This window comes from Thecamonas trahens (assembly GCF_000142905.1).
Source record: "Thecamonas trahens ATCC 50062 unplaced genomic scaffold supercont1.4, whole genome shotgun sequence".
In the NCBI taxonomy this organism is placed as follows: domain Eukaryota; order Apusomonadida; family Apusomonadidae; genus Thecamonas; species Thecamonas trahens.
This window is the reverse complement of record NW_013657676.1, coordinates 487,928-506,384: the sequence shown is the minus strand read 5'-3', so window position 1 is coordinate 506,384 and position 18,457 is coordinate 487,928. Positions and strand designations below refer to the sequence as shown.

Here is an 18,457-nt window from a genome sequence, read left to right as displayed (position 1 = left end):
GCCGCCGGCCCGTCGAGTCACCTAATCATTGGCACAGCTAGAGGCGGATGGAGAGTAGTCACAGATCGAGGCAGTTATCCGAGTTTACAAACGTGGCTAGACTTGGCACTCTGCAAGCGGGGTGTAGTCATCGTCGTCGGTCATGGCGCGGCGCGAGCGGCGAGCGCGCTCCTTCTTTGCGGCGACCTTGCGGGCTTTGGCCCTGGCAGCCTTCTTGGACGCCTTGGCGGCGTTCTCCTGATCGCGGGCAATGACATCAGCAGGGGTGAGGCCGGTGACGAGCGACTCGACATCGGTCTCGCCGGCAAGGAGCTTGTCGACGAGAGCGTCGAAGCGAACGACCATGTCCTTTGCGGTCCGCTTTGTGCGCGACGAGATGGAGCGGAACGAAGCCTCGACCTGCGGATCAAAGAGCTTGTCGTGGTAAGCCTTGTGATGCTCCATGAGCTTGCCAAGCGAGCGGCCCGAGTACGAGAGCAGCGAGAGGCAAAAGGCAAAGTTGCGGGCGTTGAGCGCGTCGCAGCCCTGCAGCCGCTGGCAGAGCTTGACCACCAGCGACTCTTGGTGCTTGTCCTTGGCCACGAACGAGAACAGGTACGACATGATGGTCTTGAAGCCGGTCTCGCCCATGCGCGCCGCCATCGCCGCCGTAGAGAGCTGCGAGATGGTATCGGGCAGGATGTTGTAGATGGTGTTGGCCTTGCGGCCGAGCTCAAAGAAGAACGTATGCGCGAGGTCCGAGATCGTCTTGACCTCATCGAGGAGGCAAAGCGCGATTTCTGCGATCTGGCCCTTGACCTTGACCATGTCGTTGAGAATGAGGTGGGTGAGGACCATGAGTGTGTTCTGCCGCACGACAATGTCGTCGTCGCGAAGCCGTGCGTAGATGTGCTCGGTCCACGGCTCAACCTCGTTGGGGAAACGGAACGCGAGGTCGCCCACAGCCACAACCAGGTTGGCGCGGACAACCGGCGCCACGCCCTCGGTCGCGTTGAGGATCGAGAACAGCAGCCGCAGATTGGCCTCGCAGAACGTCCGCGAGACGCACATAAACTTGGTGAGTGCGAGCAGCGCGTGGCTCTGGAGCGTTACGTTGTCGTACTGCGAGCGATGGAGGGCAACGTGGACAAGGAGCGGTCCGAACGAGCCGAGCAGGTTGTTGTTGACAAGCGCAGACTCGGCGAGCTTGGCCAAATACTCAGCATGCGCCTCCTGAGTTGCCGGCGATGCCGCCATGCCCAACTCGTCTTCGAACGAGTCATCGTGGCTCGGCGCCGCCGCGCCCGCCCGCTGCTGGCCACAGTGGCAGCAGCGGCAGCCTTGGCGTACGTCCGGTGCTCCTCCTCCATGTACACCAGCATCTTGAGCGCCACATGGCCAACGACAAAGAACAGCCGAGCGAGCTTCTCAGACGAGACCTCGCGACCCTCTGTCGAAAAGACAGCGTGAGCGAGGACGCGGATGAGCAGCTCGACCTCGATCTCGGGCGCGGCAGCAAGTGCAAAGAGTGCTCCGATAGCCTGCTCGGCTGCAGGGTACCACTGCCCGTTGACCGTTTCGTCAAAGTCGGGCGTGGCGACGACGAGGCGCTCGAGCTGCTTGAGAAGCGGATGGCCCGACGGGACCTTGGCCGTCGAGTCAACGGCGGCCAGCGCCTGCAACGCCTCGCACGTCCAACGCGCAAGGATCGGTGTTGCTCGCGCCTGCTCGCCAAGCCCGTGTTTGACCAGCAGATCGAGCTTGCAGGCAATGGCCACCGGATCTGCCTTGCCCACCATGCACAAAATCTGCAGCGCGGCGAGGCTCTGCTCTGGACCGACACCCTCGACGTGACCCGAGAACAGCTCCCACAGCACGTTGTCGACCTGCGGCGGCAGGCTTCCGTCATGCCGCATGTATCGTACCATCTCCTCAAGCGACGTCAGCTGCGCCACCGACGCGTCGCGGGTGAGCTCCATCAGGTTGCGCGCCACCGTGGCCGACGCGCCAAACGACTTGTCGCCCGGCGCAAAGTACAGCGTTCGGTACGCGTCCAGCACTGCGTTGCGGATCGACTCTTCCTTGGACCAAATGAGAGTGAGGACCCGCGCCACACCATCGGCCACAGCCTCGAGGCCAAACGACGAGACAACAGTGAGAAAGTCGATTGCCTGCAGCACATCCATCGTCGTCTTGGACGAGAGCAGCTGGGTCACCACCGGAACCGCCCGCGATATGACCTTGATGAACGAGGCGCCAGCCCGGACAAAGACCAGCTCGGCCTCAACTTGCTCCAGCTCGTCGCGCGCGCCCTGAAGACTGGAATCCTCGTCGCGGGCGGCCTGCGCCTTGGCAGCAGCCTCGGCAGCGTCAACTGCGGCAGCAACCGCGGCGGCGACGGCGGCCTCGCTCTCGTCATCGCTCTCAGCCTCGGAACCAGCCTGGCTGCCAGCCTCGCCGGTGTCGGCACTCGCCGCCGGCGCTTTGGGAGCCGGCGGGCGAACCAGCGCCACGAGTTCGGCGTGACGGCTCTCCAGCGAAGCCCGCTTGGCCTCAAACACATCAAGCCGGAGCTGGCCGGCAAATGGATTGTTGAGTAGCAGCTCCTTGAGCAGGCCGATGGCGGACCGGCGGACAATCGATGCCTTGTCGGCGAGCCTCCCGACTGCAGCCTTGGAGAGTGCGTGAAGGCGGGCAAGCGGCAGTGCACGCGCCTCAACAATGATGGACCAGGTCTGTAGCGTCCGCGATCGGACATACGACGTGACGTCGTACAGCCGGGCCATGAGGTGGTCGAGGAATGCGTCGCGGGTCGCCGGGTTGCCGTTTTCAGCGGCCCAGCCACGCAGTGGCCCATCATCGAAATGATGGCGTTGCGCATAATGTACGCCTCGCCTTCAAGGTGATGAATGAGGACGGCAACCGAAGAGAGCGCCAGCCGTGGCACAGTCTCGGCGAGCGCCACCAGGAACGCCGCCAGGTTCTTTGTTCCAGCCGAGTCGACAGCAAGCTGCTGCGGCGAGGTCTTGCCAATGTCACGGAGAATGTCCTCAACAAGCGCGCGAACTTCGTTGGAGGCTGCGCCTGAGTCATCAGCAGCAGCAGACTCGTCCTCGCCAGCGGGCTTGTGGGCCTCGTCGTCGTCGTCGCCGGCATCGGCGGACGCAGCCGACGGCTCTGGAGCAGCAATGGCGCCAAGGAGCTGGGCGAGTGGACCTGGTAGATGCTCGTGGTTGTGCAGCAGGTGCATGATCGATGTGCTGGCAGCCATACCGCGGCGGTACGAGACGATGAGAACCTTAAAAATGGCATGGATGGTGTCTACGCAGGTGGAAGGCAGAGCCTTGAACGTCGTGTGCGACTCAAAGAGAAGGAAGAGCGAGCGCGAGATGGCAGTGATGAACTCTTCTTCAGGCAGCGGCATGTTCCACAGCCGGGTGTACAGGGCCGGGGAGACGTCGACGAGGACAGCCGAGAAGGCGGCGACGACAAACGGGACCTTGCCGGACCACGAGTACGACTTGGCCTTGCTCTTCTTCTTCTTCTTACCACCAGCAGCAGCCAACGACATGCCAGAGCCGTCCTTCTCAACCACCATGATCAGCATGTGCAGAAGGAAGACATACTGCTTGAGCACTGACCGCGAGCTGACGGTAAAGATGTTTGCCGGTGGCTCGGGCATTTTGGCGCCAGACTGCCAGGCGACCACAAACTTTTGAACGGTGCCGACCAGGAGGTCGACAACAGCAGCCTTGACGGTATCATCGAGAACGGAGAAGCGGTAGACCAGATGGAAGAGCGTGTCAAAGAGCTCAGGGGAGGCTAGTGCCCATGGGTCACTCTCGAGCTGCAGCAAGATGCCCTCGACAGCCTCGTGGACCACCTCGGCCGACGATCGATGCAGGCCCGACGACGGACCGACCACGTAGTAGCCCTTGTCGGCCTCGAGCAGGTCCTCAAAGTGCGGAGGAATGGCAAACTCGGTCATGGTGTTCCCCCTTGCTGTGCTCCGTGGAAAGGTCGGGGGCGGTTTCACGAAGCGGACGGAAGTGGAGTGGCAAGACACGAGGCTCACGAGTGGCGAAAGGGCGCGCGAACGGCCCGCGGCCAGCAGCCGGCTGGACGGAATGCCGTGGGTCGGAGGTCGGGGCTGGGGGGCCGGGGCCGGAGCTGGGGCTAAGACTCGACGCACTTGAGGAGAGCCTGGGGTGTTGGATGCATGGCGTGGGACTGGGTGTGCAGCATGTAGAGGTGGTGGGTGAGGGGCTGGTCGAGGTGCCCGAGTACTTCCTGTCCGAAAAGGAGCAGGACGAGGTGGTGGCGGGGCGGGTGCGGCGAGCGACAGGCCGATGGCCCACGCTCGGCAACGTGGCGGGCTTGGACTTGAGCTGCAATCATCTGGGCGATCTGTCGACAACGTGGATGGCAACTCACTCGCTGCATGCGCTGGCCACGCTTTCGCTGGCACACAACTCGGTGGTGGCGCTTCCGGCGTGCTTGTCGCACCTGCCGGCGCTGACGATTCTCAATCTTGCCGACAACCTCCTCGCCTCACTCCCAGACGACCTGCTGGCATGCACCAGCCTTCGAGTTCTTAATCTTGCCGACAACAAGCTCGGATCAGCAGATGCGCCGCTGCCGGTCTTGGACTCGCTGACAATGCTGGAGCGGCTGGTTGTCGAGGGCAACGCGCTCGACGCGCTGCCGCTGGCATCGCTCAACAACATGCCGGCGCTGCGAATCATCCGGGCGTCGCAGAACAGAATCGGTCACTTGGACCCGGAGCTGTTTGAGGGAGGAGAGGGTTTGCACACGCTCGAGCTCTCGGACAATGAGCTCTCTCGTCTACCGACAACAATTGCCGAGCTCAGCTCGCTGGCTATCCTCGAGCTGGCGCACAACCAGTTAAGCGAGCTGCCCGGGGAGATCGGGCGACTGGACAAGCTCACGATACTTGACGTATCCCACAACCCAGGGCTTAAGGCCATGCCGGCCGAAACGCTCTCACTCGTCTCTCTTCGTCGACTTAACCTCTCGTACACGCTTGTGTCAGACGTGCCCGAAGTCGGCCTACTGGACAAGCTGCGGTACCTCAATCTCGCGGGCACACCAATCGACAACATCCCCTCCGAGATTTTCCACCTTCGGGAGCTCAACCACATTGTGCAGCCATAGCAGCAAGGGAAGAGGTGTTACTTTCGCGGGCGGCGCGACGGCGGCCTGCGGCCAGTCCTTGGCGCGGGACGAGCCCTAGTCTTGTGGTCGAGATTTCCAGCGCTCGACGGCGCCGCCACGCCTCCTGCAGCCGGCCGCTTGATCTTGGGCGGACCGGCGCCCGGCATCATGAGGTTGAGATTGAGCTTGGCGCCAAGTGCCTTGACACCAGAAGGGGATGGCGCGGGCTCAGGCGATGGGGTCGGCTCGGAGACGGACGATGACGCCGGAGCAGGCTCGGGCGATGGCATGGGCTCCGGCGACGACGCAGACACGGGCTCATGGGGGGCGATGACGTGGACCCAAGCTCGGGTGACGGTGTAAGCTTGAGCGCTGACGTGGCCTCGGGCGATGGTGTGGCCTCGGGCGATAGCGTGGGCTCGGACGACGGCGTAGCCTTGGGCGATGACGCGGTCTCGGGCAGAGGGATAGAGTCCAGTTCGGGAGTGGCAGAGTTGCGGGCAACTGTAGAGGCATCAAAGGTCGTCGTGAGTTGCGCGCTGTGAGTTGTGTACGGCGAGGAGGGACACTCGGTAGTAGTGCGCACACATCCGCACACACTTTCTCTCTTCATCTCTTCACGCTCCCCTTGTCCCCACCCCCCGTCCTCTCCTCACTCACATGGCGCAACAGCGTACAGCGCCATCTCTCATGAGATCGTCCGACGTCGTTCATCACGCACCTTGGGCAGCCAGCTCGGCGAGATGCGACGAGATGCTTGCGGCCAGAGTCCGGGCCTTGGCCGCTGCAGTCTCGGGCGTGACAACAATGGTATCAAGGATGTTGTCGAGGTAGCCCTCGAGGATTGAGAGCGAGAGAGCGTGGAGGGCGGCCGAGCCGGATCCGGCAGCATCGCAGAGCTCGGCACCGGTGTCAATCATAGCCGCAGAGGCGGAAAGGAAGGCCGGATCGATTGACGAGCCGGTAGAGGCGTCAGCCACATAGTCGTAGAGCTCACCCAGGGTGGTCCGCGAGATGCCCAGCGACTGGTCAAGGCTGGCGATAGGCCCGTCGAGCGGATGACCGCCAGCAGCAGCCTCAAACACAGCATCCATCCTAGCCATGAGATCGAGGGCGGAAGAGACGATGCGTGAGTTCATGGCAGCATCGAGCGAGCCTGTTGATTGGGCCGCAGCAGGCAGAGAGAGGTCGTCAGACAAGCAGTCCGAGTCCGGCACCGGCGCCTGGGTGCGGGGCGCGGGCGTCGGCGTGGCTGCCGCCTGCATGGGGATGGGCGCCATGTCGTCGTCATCGTAGTCATAGTCGTAGTCGCTGTAGCTTGCCGGGGCGCGACTCGCCGCTCCAGCGGCGGCGACGCGGGTGGCGTTCATGGCGATGATCGAGGTGTTGCGCGGCGGCGACTTGGTGACCTGCTTGGTAATGGGCTGGAAGGCCGGCGACGGATTAGCGGCCTCGAGCGAGACGGCGCCAGCAGTAAAGCCCATCTGATCAAGCTTGGCGCGCCGTTCATCCTCCTCATGCTGCTTGCGAAGCGCGACCTCGCCAGGCTCCATAACGTCAAGCGCAGTGGGGCGGACAAAGAGACCGCACTTGACCTTGGTCTCAAAGTAATACGCGCCATTCCACACACCCGAGTGGGGTCCACGGATGGCAGCAAGGATGCGAGCGTTGCGTTGTGACTGGTGCTTGGCGCGCTTGCTGCGTGAGCGCGAGTGCGCGTGGGAACGCGAGGGCTTGACCGGCTCAACATCGATACGCGGCGGGCGGTCGAGGTCGACGCCGACCCACAGCCCACTCTCACCCTCGACGTATCCGATGTACCGGACAACGCCGGCGCAGTTGGCGGTAGTGCGGTCCTTGTTGGTCCTGATGAGGTCGCCGACCTCAAAGCGGCACGGCTGCAGCGACGGGTTGTAGTACGGAACAGTCGGCAGGCGGACGGTCGGGTCAAAGCCAGCGGGGACAGCGACAGGACGGCCGGGTGACGGCGAGCGGCCATCTGCGCCTCCAGGTGCCAGGCGGAGCGCGCGATTGAGGCGCTCGCGAGTCCGTTCACGTGCAGCCTTCTTGGCCGGCATGGTCTCACGGAGGTAGCGCTCCTTGGCACGGCGCATTTTGCGCATGCGGCGGGCGGCAAGCTGCTCCTGCCGATCACGCGAGCGAATGCGCGACTTGATGGAAGAGACATAGGCCTTGTCCTCCTCGCGCGAGTGCAAGACGGTGCGGAGCGGACGAGTCATGCCGGCCTCCTCGATGGCGCGACGGCGCTCGAGGCGGCCTCCGTGCTTGGACATGGACTGCTTGCCAAACTTGCGGAGGTCGTCGACCTTGCGCAGGTGCCAAGGACGAACAAAGAGGCCATGATTGAGAGCACAGGTAAAGTAGGTCTGGCCCATCACCGATCCGTTGTTCTTGCCCTCGGCCACGTCCAGCTCGACGCCAACCCAGACTCCGTTGGCAAACTGCGTCTGGCCAAAGAAGCGGACTGTGCCACGAAGGCCATAGAACTCGACCCGCGTCCCGAGTGGAAAGACAGACTTTTCCCCACTGCGCATAACTCCCTCGTTCTGTTGCTTTTCCGCAGTAGCCGCTTGCCTAAGTGGAGGAGAGTCAAGTGGCCAAGCGTGTGTGGGACGGCTGTCTCCCCGTCTGCTGTCTGCCGTCGACTGTCTGTGTGCGGGTGTGACCAACGGCTGACAGACGGTCAAATGAACCGAATTGGGTGCAGGCAGGCGGCTGCACAGTGTAACGACATCGGGTGTCGAACAAGAGGAGGAGAGAGAGGGGCCGTGAAGGGGGAGCTAGGAATTGCGACTCGGACGACAACAACAACAATGAGCACAGGCACACACATCTCTGCGTAGATAGTTTTCATGTCTGGGGAACTTCACCGGGCACTGCAGCGCGAGGCGGCGCTGGTGAGGGACATGACGGCGTATGAGAACAAGCTCGACAAGGTGGTGCAGAAGCTGGAGGCGCTCGAGGCAGAGCACGCTGGTTGTCAGGCACGGGTCGAGTCGGATTCCAAGGCTCTGGAGGCTGCGCTGGCCCGAGAGCGTGTCCTCCGTGCGAGCATTGAACGGATGCAGGAGGAGATGGTCCGAGTCCGTGGCGAGCTGGCGGCGGCTCAGGCGCAAGTCGTGGCTCGACGCAGCGATGAGCCTGCTACTGTCGACAAGGGCGAGGCCAGAGCCGAGGAAGAACAGCAAGCACTGCAAGCTACTGCAACTGAGATGGCGGTCGTGCTCGAGGAGCTGGCTTTGGTTCGTGCCGAGCGCGACGGCTACCGACAGCAGCTTGACCGAATGATCAAGGTGCTTCACTGCCAGCAGGGCGTGATCTCTGCGCGGACTCAGGCGTTTGCAGGTGCTGTGCTTGCGCCGGGAGCGGCAGGCACATTGGATGCTAGCGCGCTTCACGTGGGCGACGTCTCACAGGTGCTCAAGGTGTTGCAGGCGCAGCTGGATGCAACGGCGGAGTTTGTTTAATAGGCGAGGCGCGCGCTCTTACCCCTGCAGCGCCGGCCACTCGGCCTTGGAGGCCTTGGTGAAGGTGATGACAACAGCATCACCGTCGATGGCAACGGACGACTTGCCCGGCTTGACTTCGGCGTGGAGCGGGTCGACGGTGTAGACAAAGTCCTTTTCACCGGAGCGGGAGATGATGACCATGATGTTGTCGTCCTCGACGTCAACATCGACTCCCGAGGCATCTGTACCCGGGAGATTGAAGGTCAGCGAGATAGTGGTCTTGTCCTGCGAGAAAACGACTTCGTCGTCTGTCGATGGGAAGGGAACAACTGGGCGGAGCTCGTGCGGCATGTCCGAGTGCGGACCTGTCTGGCACGGCGGAATAGCCTGGAACTCGTCGAACGACATGACTCGGGAGCAACACTGGTAGCCCTGCGAGGCGTCGTGGAAGAACGGCGGTGCGAGGTGGAACGTGCATGCATCGTCGGCATTGGTCGCGTCGGTAAAGGTGCCGCCGCACGTGTAGTTGAGGCATGTCCGCTCCGCGTTAGGATCGCGCGGCTCGGCAGCCGCAGCTGTAGCCGCAGCGGTAGCCTCGGCAGCCTCGGCCGACGATGAGGCGGCATTGGGTGTGAGCGCCGCGTCGGGTGTAGCAATCGGCTGAAAAGTGACGACAGAGCAAAACACGTCCGCGCCGGGTGTCACCACGTTGGGCAGCGGGGTGTCAAGGTCCAGCGCGGCAGCAGCCGGTCCGTCACCGTCGACCAGGCGGACAGTGGCAATCTTGAGCGTATACTCTGCCCCGTGCTGGCGGTTGTACTGGATGACAAAGTCCTCGCGGATTCTGCGGAGCGTGTTGGCAGGATCGAGCTCAAAGACGGCGGTAAAGTCCGGGACGGGCTTGCCCACGCCCTCAGCGTCGAGATGGACATAGAACCGCGGAACCTTGCCGCTCGCTGGCTGGCGAGCCTGACCTGCCTTGCTTGCACCATCGGCAGAACTAGCACCAGGCACCTGATGTGGGCCGGTGGTGCAGCCAGGCACAGCAAGGAAGTCATCAAACGAGGTGTGGGAGACGTTGCAGCAGGGCCAGGTCCGCTTCCGCTCATGGAAGACCGGAGCTGCCGGGTGGTACGCACACTCGCCGTCGTCCACAAGCTTCCCGCAGTTGGTACGGGTGCACACTGGCGTTTCAGACATGTTATGAGAGATGTATATGGGTGTTGAGGGGGGAAGGGAGGGGAGAAGAGAGAGAGATACGGAAGTGGAGCGGGGGAGGAGGTGAGCACTGTGAAGTCCTTTGTGATCAGTGACCGAGTCAGTTTGAGATGTGATTGATGGTGATGGGCATGATGATGAGAGTGTGAAGAAAAGGATGTGTCAATATGGACAGTGTAAAGTACATAGTATTTGGATGTAGTGTGAGTGTTGTGTGTGATGAATGTGCAGCTTGTCGTAAGAATGCCAAGTCTGTGCGATGGCTGTGTGCTGTAGGCCTGTGGCAAGCTGATGGCCTCGGCTAGCATAGTCACCGATCTTGACCTGGCCTGAGGATGCAAGAGTCGAGACATGACTGTGAACCAACTTGTGTTGTCTCATCCAGTGCAGTCTTCGTATCGCACCAGCTACTGTCCATCTGGGGGGTCGAAGCTGAAGTGGCGGTCTGATGTGGCCCAAGCGGGTGACTCCACTTTGTTGGCTCTGAAACCGGAACCAGGTGGGAGTGGGTGGGCAACAGTTGTCGTAGGGTGGGAAAGGCAAGGTGGCGGGGCGTGACCAAGAAGAGAGTGTGGTGCGGTATGGAGGAGCTGGGGGTGGTGAGCGCGGGAGTGGGACGGCTGAGGAGAACATGCTCGAGTCGCTGGCGCGGCAGGTGACAACGTCGGCGCCGACGTACACGACCAAGACGTCGGGCGCGCCGACGGCGCCTGCGCTCAACTCTTACGAGCATCGGCGACAGGTCAAGAGGCGATTCAAGCGGCATCGGCTTGATTTGCGCCGGAACGCGGTTCAGGAATACTTTACCAAGAAGCGGCATGTTCGCGGCGACCAGACCCGCCGGCTGACCAAGCGCCATAGGTCCCAGCGTGCGGCCGAGCGGGTCATCCACGACCGTATGGTCGAGCTCGGCATTCACGACGCAGGTCAGCCTGGGCCAGGCGCTTTGTCTGAGCTCGCCGCCAAGAGAAGCGTGCAAAAGGGGCTCGCTGATGAGCGCTGTGTTTACCGGCTCGATCGCGTCGGTTCGCTCCATGACTACTACCAGCAGTTCTTTGGGCCGTCGGCAGCCACTGAGGCCATGGCGCGGTATGCACCATCGGCGACACGAGCACTGGAGACTGATCCCAACTATGCTGGGCTGGCCGAGTACGCGCGGGTTGCGCCGCCCGAGGCACCGGCTCAGCAGGTCAATAGCGCCGCGGATCCCACCGTTTCGAACGAGGTCGTCCAGCTGGTGGTCGAACACCTGCTCACTGATCTGGAGCACACCCAGGGCTTGACACTGACTGACAAAAAGTTGGTCATGCGCGAGTTTGTCACTGATGTGTTGCTCAAGGCGCTCCACGCCGAGGAGAGCCAGCGCGTCGACATGAGCCATCCGGCCTTCACGCCCGAGCAGAACAAGCGGTTCGAGGATCTTGTCAACGCTCGCATCAAAGTGGTCAAGGAGAAGCTCCGGTCCAAGTATGATCGCAAACGCGAGGCGCTCAACAGGCGCGGCATCTTTCCAGAGCAGGTCAACAGCGATCGCATCGAGCAAGAGTACCGGAAAGAGCTGCGCGAGCAGATCAAGGTTTCGGACATTCGGGATGCCATGGTCAAGGAAATGATGAGCCAAGAAAAGAGTCGCGAGATGCGTGACCACCTGACCGTCTTTGAGCAGCGCTCGCTCGAGGCCCAGGTTGCTGCCTCTCGCAAGCTTGTGGCTCATCCAGCACGTCGGCTGAACAACGACGACGACACGTCGTCCATTGTCAAGACCAAGAGTCTGGCGGCTGTTGCTGGCGGCAAAGCCGAGAACAAGCATCTTGTTCAGGCTCACTCGCTGCGGCACATGTCTGCATTATCGTCGGCCATGCTCTCGGTCATGGTCGAGTCGATGGGCGACCTGGAGTCGATCTCGTCATCAAATTCGTCGCCGGGCTCGTCGCGGTCTGGACAGACGTCGCCAGAGACAAGCTTATTGTCGTCGTCGTCGTCGTCGTCGTCGTTGGCGTTATCGTCGATGCTTGCGCCGAGTGGCCCAAGCGGAGCAGCGGTCTCGGGCTCGCGATCAGGCGGCTCGCTCAACACCTCACATGCCTCGATGCATCGGCAGATCTCCGAAACAGTGCTCAATGCAAGCGCCGCTATTGTGGCCGAGGCCGGAGCGGCGCTCCGGGCCGAGCTCAAAGCCGCATCGTTTCGTGACAAGATGGAGGACTACCTGCGGGTGCAGTCTGCGCATGCAGCGGCGGCTGTGGCTGCGCGGGCGAGTGAGTCGGCGGCGGCAGCGCCCAAGCTGGGCAAGGATCGGTGGGTGGCACCGATCGATCTCTCGGGCGTGCGGCGGATCATTGATGAGACGCGAGCCATGGCGAGAGAGCGTCCGGGTCGGCCGGTTGTACTCACCACCTCGCACCTCCCGTACATGTCTGGGCCCGAGGTGACCAAGCCGTCGCTGGACGTGCCGTCAGATCTTGAGCTGGTTGAGCTGGCCGGACTCGAAGTCAAGCCACGGCCACCGAACAAGCCACTGCCAAACGGGGGCAAGCCGGCACGGGGGCGCGTGGACGGGTCGAGGGGCAGCCCGGCCAAGCCAGTTCCGGCCAACAAGGCCGCCTTTCCCAAGGTGCTGGATGTGGCGATTGACGAGTCGCTGGCGTTGCGTGCGGCTGGCCCGCGGGTGGCGCCGCGGGTGGCGGCTCACATGACGGCGCTTGCGCCGCGGCCGCCAATCACGTTTCAGTCTCTTGTGGGTGATGAGCACCACAAGCGGCTGCAAGCCGCACAGGCTGATGTTTTTAACGTCGAGGCCCACATCGACCTTGAAGTCCAGAAACTCTGCGACGAGCTGGTGGCGTCCGAGGCGACGTCACACTTGCGGCACGACGCCGACGCCACGGCCGAGCCTGTCGCACCCAAGCTTCGATCAAGAGCGCTGGAAAAGCTGGCCGCCAAGTGGCGCGGCCGGCGATCGTCGGTCCGAGCATCACCAGTCCGTGCGTCGCCAGTTCGGACCAGCGACCGAATCCGCCCACACTCGCGAGGCACGACACCGGGATCACCATCGCCGGCACCACCGTCGTCGCCACGCCGAGGCAAGCGACGGCGGGTGCCTCGGGCACTGCCGTTTACCCGGGAAGACTTTACGCAGTTTCTGGAGGCTCGGGCGGCAAAGTCGCCGTCTCTGCGGCTTGCGGCGGCGGTGTATGACGATGCCGGAGGAACAAGGAGCCGAAGCAGTGACCAGAAGCGCGACAGCGACGCGGCGCGAAGCTTGCGGGTGCCAGCCACAGCCGGCTCTGTGCCAGGTGTCCCTCTGGCGGTCCGCGTCAATCTCGAGGCGGCGTCGGGCGAGGTGGGCAAGGCTGTGGCACGGCTTGCTGCACTCTCTACCCCGTCCGAGTCGCCGGCGGCCGAGCCCGACGACCAGACGCCCGCGTTGCGACAGCGCAATCGGGCAGCGACGTTGGTGCCAGCTGGAGACGGCAAGGGCGAGAAGCGCATGCGTCCGACTCGGTCTCGGGCAGGCACGCACGTGGCGCGTCCGCCGTCGATGCCACGTCGTGCCAGTCATGAGCGAGCGCCAGCTCGCAAGAGCTCAGCTGTTGTGGGTCGTCCACTGGTGCGCGAAGACAGTGGCGGCTCGAGCACGAATGGCGAGGCGGCAAGAGATGGTGACGAGGCCGACGGCTGTGCACAGCGGCCGCTGTTCGATGTCGCAACGGCTGACGAGGCCGAGGTGCAGGCGGCTAATCTGGCACGGCTGGATAGCCTCTGGCGGCGGCTGGCGTTCTCAACTGAGGACAAGCTTGCGATGGCGGTCAAGTATTCACAACCCGAGACCGGCAAATGGCTGCAGGACGCGCTGCAGGCGTGGGAGGCTGCTGCGGCGCGGGTGGAGGAGCGGCAGGCTGTGATGGAGGAGTTTGCGGCGTTTGAGAGCCAGGCATCGGATCCTCGCCGGCTCATGCGCGGCTCGTCGACGGATCGGCTTGTAGAGGAAAAGTCGCGTGGCAAGTTGAAGAAGGCTTTGGACGCGAGCGCACGCGCTGTCATCGCTGCGGCCAAGGTGCTCAAGGCGACGTACGGCGACGAGCTGCGAGTCGCCGGCAAGTCGTACACGGAGGTTCTGGCCATCGAGCCGACGGCTGTTCTTTTTGGGTTGGAGAAGCAGCGTTTGAGTGGGTCAGACCTGCGGCTGGCACTGCATCGTCGGAGCGGAGGAGGAGGATGAGTGGGATTGAAATCGACGTCTTTGGCCTTGGCCGGTAGCACACTTGTCGCAGCCGAGCTCGTTCGACATGGCTGGTCGAGATGGGTCGGACACGGCGTACCAGCAGTGGGGCGAGCCGCAGGAGAGCAACCAGGATTTGCTTGCGATTCAAAAGGCCACTATGGAGGAGCAGGACAAGGGCCTCGACTCGCTGCTTGTCTCTGTGCAGAACAGCAAGGTGCTGGGCACCCGGCTCGGCGACGAGATCGACGCCCAGATTGACATGCTTGACGACCTGGAGAAGCACACCGAGAAGTCGTCGCGCAAGGTGCAGAATGAGACCAAGCGGGTCATTGTCCTCACCCGCAAGGCAAAAGCTGCGTATGTGTGTGTCTGTGTGTGTGTGGGGGGGGGGGGAGGCGGTGGGAACGGTTCGCTGGTGGCGCGCAGGCCGGGTTCCATGGTTGTGTTTGTGGCAAGCGGCACTCAGCTCACTATTGAGGGCGATGTGGGGATACGACGGCGGGTGACAGTGGCGGCATCATGACGTTGATTGTGGCGATTGTGATTCTGAGCGTAGTCATTTATCTGGCTACCAAGAAGTGAGGCAACAAATGAGGCAACAAGGACGGCTGCAGCGGCGAGGCCTTGGAGCCGCGAGTTTGCGACGGCGAAAAGGGCGGTGGGGGCAGATGACGACTAGGGCTTGCGGTACGGGATTGAGTGGAGCGGGTAGCGGGTGGTGTGCGCGGAGGAGTCGCGGCGCAGTTGTAAACGCGGACGTGGCTTGGCTAGGACGAGGAGGTCGACGGGTTGGAGGAGATGGTGACGAGGTGGGCGGGGATCTTGCCAAAGTCGCCGGTCCGCTGGACCATGCCCTGGTACCATTGCGGCGAGAGCAGTGCGGCAACAATCATTGAATCGCCTGTGACGAATGAGACTTGATCGTCGGCAAGTGCAGAGTAGTCGTGAATGGCGATGAGAACAACGCGGGTCTGGTTGAGAAGGTCTGCAGTGGGAAGCGGGTTCGGATCGGGAGCCCGCTCGGGTTGGACAGTGGGGCGATGTTGGCTGCGAGGTGGGCGCGGATGCCGTCTTCCATGGCAGACTCTTCACGACGGGCGTTGGCAAGCTCGACGTCAATGCGCTCGATGTGAAACTGGGACTCTTCGTACTCGTCGGTGTCGGGCTCGAAGATTTCGAGGTTGATGACGTATTCGGCGCGGCTGAGTGTGAGCTTGGCGATGCGATCACGGGCCTTGTCACGGCGGGCTTGCATGTCTGCAGGCAAGAGGCCAGCGGTAGAGATGGGCGGTGGAAGCGGGTTCGAGTCCGAGTCAGGCGTGGGAGGCACGGTGGAAGGAGGAGGAGCTACCAGCGGGGGAATGGAGGCGGTCGGCGACGTCGGCGCGCTGTGCGGCAGTTGCAACAGACTAGACGATGACGGGAGCGTGAGCGACGGGTCGCCTGAGAGCGATAGCTCGCCCATATTGTGGAGCGACGAATCAAGATGGACTGGGATCGAGGCAGCGCGTGGGCGGATGTCTGGATCGCTTCCCTGTGTGGGGTGGAGGCCGACGCTTCGGTTGCTGGCCAAGCCAGGGAGCAGGGAGCGAGTCCGCATGGCCTCGATCTGAAAGGCGGTGATGTACTCCTCCTCGGCCTTGGCAAAAGCTTGGAAGACTGGCTCGAGAATGGTGACGCGGGCATCAAAGAAGCGGATGAGGTCGCGGGAGACGCGACGGTTCTGGGCGTCGTAGCGGGTCTGGGCCTTGCCCATGGACTCGCGGACTTTGATGATCTTGCCTTCTTTGGCGCCCTTCTCGATGAGCGAGTCGAGCTGGCGGCGGAAGCGATCATAGTCGAGCAGGTACTTTTCGCGGTTCTTCATCTCGGTGCGGAGCGGGGCAAAGGCGGCAGTGTAGTCGTTGAGGGCCGAGAAGCAGTAGGCCTCGATCTGGGCGACAGCGACCGAGGTCATGCCTCCTAGTTTGTTTTGGCCCGAGACAAACGCTCGTGCGGCGGTCCCAAGATCGCCGTCCTTCTCACGCGAGGTCTTGAACATAAAGCCCAGCGCGTCGGCAATGTCTTCTCGCGCGGCTGTGAGGCTTCGGAGCGCGGAGACGTACCTGGAGGTGGCGGCGGCCATCGACGCCACGGCCTCATCGAGGGCCTCAAAGTCTGCAGCAAGCACATCGTATTCGTCATCAGTCGTCGAGTCGGCCTTGCCGATCTTCTGCATCAGCTTCTGCTTGGATCTGCTGATCTTCTTGTTGAGACCACGCAGCATGTTGAGCACGGGCAGTAGAGGGGGTTGGGGCTAGGGTGGACAAACGGGATGGCAGCGGCGGTGAGGTAGCGGCAGGTCGTTGTGCGGAGCGTTGAAGTACGTGCCACTGTAGAGTGGCCCGTGGGGTTTCGGGCGCGAGGCGGTAACGGCCAGGCGGGGCAGGGAGAGGTAGTGGTCACGGTGAGCGAGCGCGTGGTCGGTGGGTGTGCGGAGGTTCGGCCTTTTTGCCCGGGTGGCCGCCGGACGGCTCACGGTCGCATGCTCTCTCCAAGTTTCGAAGACGTGGGAGCAGTACTTGCGCACAGCCGACTTGCAACGTGACGTGTTTGCGTTTGCGTGTCGTGTGTGAGAGAGTGTGCAGACGGAAGCAGCCGGCGAGTAAGCAGGTGTGGCATGGACAAGGACCCAGGTGGCCTGAGCGGCGCCGGGCCGAGCAGCTGTGCAGGAGGAAGCAGGGAGACGATGGCTGTCGGGAGAGCTGGGGGAGACCGCGAGGTCGCACTGCAGCTCCACCGAGAGCTGAATGGAGAGCTTGTGGGTGCGGGCGGCGGAGGGATGGCACTCCAGACGGATGTCGGAGGTGTGGCGATGAGCTCGAACCGGGGCCTACTGACCTCGACGCCGCCGCCGCCGTCGCCCACGGCGGTCTCGCTAATGGGCCGCGAGTCGTTGCTGGAGGCGCTTGCGGCAGTGTCGCGTAGTGAAGGTAAGGGCGAGGGGGCCAGCAGAGCTGACTCGTCGTCATCATCGTCGTCTGCGGTGCAACTGGACGCTGCCGTGGCCGAGTCGCTCATCGAGCGGGTGGCGAGCGAAGCCCGGCTGCGGCCGCGGCTTTCTGCGCAGGCATCGCGACGAGTCGAGCTGGACGTGACGCGAGTGCGCAAGCTCAAGTACAAGAACGTGCGAGTAGAGCGGAGCAAGGAGGCTGACGATGTGGTCAAGGTGTGGGTTGCGGGGAGTGAGGGGCGGGCCGGGGATGGTGCGGTGTTTGCGGGCGTCTGGCTCGAGTTTGACGTCATCTTTCCAGCCGACTATCCGTGGAGTGCACCCGGAGTGACGCTGGTGACTGGAGCCGGAAGCGGGGCAGTGGTGCATCCGCATCTGCGGCCGCCACAGCCGTTGGCACTTCCTGTCCTCGGCAACTGTCCAGGATGGGAGGGGCGTGGACCGGTTTGGACGCCGTCGTCGACGCTCGAGTCGATTGTGGTCTCGCTGGTGGCGCTACTCTCGCCACGGCCATGGGCCGAGGCGGGCGTGTTTGGCGGAAGCAGCGGCGGCAGCAGTGAAGGCGAGCTAGTTGCGGCGCAGATCGCCTTGCACCAAGTTCTCCGATTCTGCGTGTGCGAGCCAATGGAGGAGCACTTGAATGGAGGCGGCGTTCACGAGCTGGCTGCCGAGCAGATTTTTGGCCTCCGGTGTGTCGGTCTCATGAGCCATGTGGACGAGTGGTGTGAGCTGTGCAGGCTCTGGGCGCCGGATGTGGACGGGCTGTTGTTGGAGGACCCGCTGCGGCTCAACGTAGGCGTCTTTGACTTTGCCGAGCTGCTTGCGCGGCTTGATGCGTTGCGAACGGTGGCTGCATCACTTGCGTGATGGGTGTCTGCGTGGCGGTGGCGAGTGTGGAGGGTGTGTCGGCGGTGACCTGAACTGTTCAGGCACGTGCTCGATCGCTACGAGTCGGCACGCGTGCGGGGGCTAGGCGGCTGTGACGGATTGGTACGAATCTGAGGGAAACGCATTCGCTTTTCTTCAATTGTACGTTGTGACGTCGGGTGCGGCGGCTTTGCAAGCTTTTGCAGCAGAGTGTGGCTTATTTTCTGGCTACTGTTTGCGGCATGCTGGTCCCATTGTGGGTGCGGCTGGCCAAGGCGGGACGCAGGCCTGAGAGCCGGGGGTGACCAGCTCTTGCTGTGTGTTGTTGCCTGTAGTGGGTGAAGGGGTTCGGGAGCTGCCTTGCGCGTGTCGATGTTCGATGGGCCGTTTTTTTTCGCAAGTCTCGTTTTTCGGCGCGACCTCGCCATGGCACGTGCCGCACGTGAGCTTTTGAAGGGGGGGTGGGGGGCCAAATGGGACGATGCGAAAGGCAAAGACCACAAACGCTCGAAGGGATGATCGAGCGAGGGA

General features: G+C 62.9%; 9 protein-coding genes across 9 annotated transcripts in view; 5 read left to right on the top strand and 4 right to left on the bottom strand.

Annotated features, from left to right (window-relative positions):
* Window positions 1-96: 96 nt before the first annotated feature.
* Window positions 97-3,967, bottom strand: AMSG_01090 (condensin complex subunit 1; the record flags this gene model as incomplete). The annotated part of the gene is made up of 3 exons (XM_013906809.1): window positions 97-1,242; window positions 1,302-2,714; window positions 2,825-3,967. The coding sequence occupies 3 exons, from the start codon at window positions 3,965-3,967 to the stop codon at window positions 97-99; spliced, it is 3,702 nt and encodes a 1,233-aa protein (XP_013762263.1).
* A 434-nt stretch (window positions 3,968-4,401) lies between these two features.
* Window positions 4,402-5,482, top strand: AMSG_01089 (leucine-rich repeat containing protein; the record flags this gene model as incomplete). Its single annotated transcript, XM_013906808.1, has 1 exon — window positions 4,402-5,482. The coding sequence occupies one exon, from the start codon at window positions 4,402-4,404 to the stop codon at window positions 5,152-5,154; it is 753 nt and encodes a 250-aa protein (XP_013762262.1). The 3' UTR covers window positions 5,155-5,482.
* Window positions 5,235-7,734, bottom strand: AMSG_01088 (CAP-Gly domain-containing linker protein 4). The gene is made up of 2 exons (XM_013906807.1): window positions 5,832-7,734; window positions 5,235-5,658 (listed from the first exon to the last, which is right to left on the bottom strand). Exon 1 carries the CDS (start codon window positions 7,707-7,709, stop codon window positions 5,868-5,870), a length of 1,842 nt encoding a protein of 613 aa, XP_013762261.1. The 5' UTR covers window positions 7,710-7,734; the 3' UTR covers window positions 5,235-5,658; window positions 5,832-5,867.
* Window positions 7,735-8,019: 285 nt separating this feature from the next.
* On the top strand, window positions 8,020-9,108 carry AMSG_01087 (uncharacterized protein). The gene has a single exon (XM_013906806.1). The coding sequence runs from the start codon at window positions 8,028-8,030 to the stop codon at window positions 8,640-8,642; it is 615 nt and encodes a 204-aa protein (XP_013762260.1). The 5' UTR covers window positions 8,020-8,027; the 3' UTR covers window positions 8,643-9,108.
* AMSG_01086 (CORD and CS domain-containing protein) lies at window positions 8,622-9,880 on the bottom strand. The gene has a single exon (XM_013906805.1). It carries the CDS (start codon window positions 9,822-9,824, stop codon window positions 8,661-8,663), a length of 1,164 nt encoding a protein of 387 aa, XP_013762259.1. The 5' UTR covers window positions 9,825-9,880; the 3' UTR covers window positions 8,622-8,660.
* Window positions 9,881-10,473: 593 nt separating this feature from the next.
* Window positions 10,474-14,092, top strand: AMSG_01085 (uncharacterized protein; the record flags this gene model as incomplete). The annotated part of the gene is made up of 1 exon (XM_013906804.1): window positions 10,474-14,092. The coding sequence occupies one exon, from the start codon at window positions 10,474-10,476 to the stop codon at window positions 14,062-14,064; it is 3,591 nt and encodes a 1,196-aa protein (XP_013762258.1). The 3' UTR covers window positions 14,065-14,092.
* A 6-nt stretch (window positions 14,093-14,098) lies between these two features.
* AMSG_01084 (uncharacterized protein) lies at window positions 14,099-14,833 on the top strand. Its single transcript, XM_013906803.1, has 2 exons — window positions 14,099-14,424; window positions 14,577-14,833. The coding sequence occupies exons 1-2, from the start codon at window positions 14,132-14,134 to the stop codon at window positions 14,647-14,649; spliced, it is 366 nt and encodes a 121-aa protein (XP_013762257.1). The 5' UTR covers window positions 14,099-14,131; the 3' UTR covers window positions 14,650-14,833.
* A 1-nt stretch (window position 14,834) lies between these two features.
* On the bottom strand, window positions 14,835-16,333 carry AMSG_01083 (uncharacterized protein; the record flags this gene model as incomplete). Its single annotated transcript, XM_013906802.1, has 2 exons — window positions 14,835-15,114; window positions 15,153-16,333. 2 exons carry the CDS (start codon window positions 16,331-16,333, stop codon window positions 14,835-14,837), a joined length of 1,461 nt encoding a protein of 486 aa, XP_013762256.1.
* Window positions 16,334-16,608: 275 nt separating this feature from the next.
* Window positions 16,609-18,457, top strand: part of AMSG_01082 (uncharacterized protein) — a 2,206-nt gene continuing 357 nt past the window's right edge. Inside the window, exon 1 of the mRNA XM_013906801.1 lies at window positions 16,609-18,088. Coding sequence (XP_013762255.1) covers window positions 16,727-17,926 — 1,200 coding nt within the window. The 5' untranslated portion in view covers window positions 16,609-16,726 and the 3' untranslated portion in view covers window positions 17,927-18,088. The remainder of the gene's footprint in view (window positions 18,089-18,457) is intronic.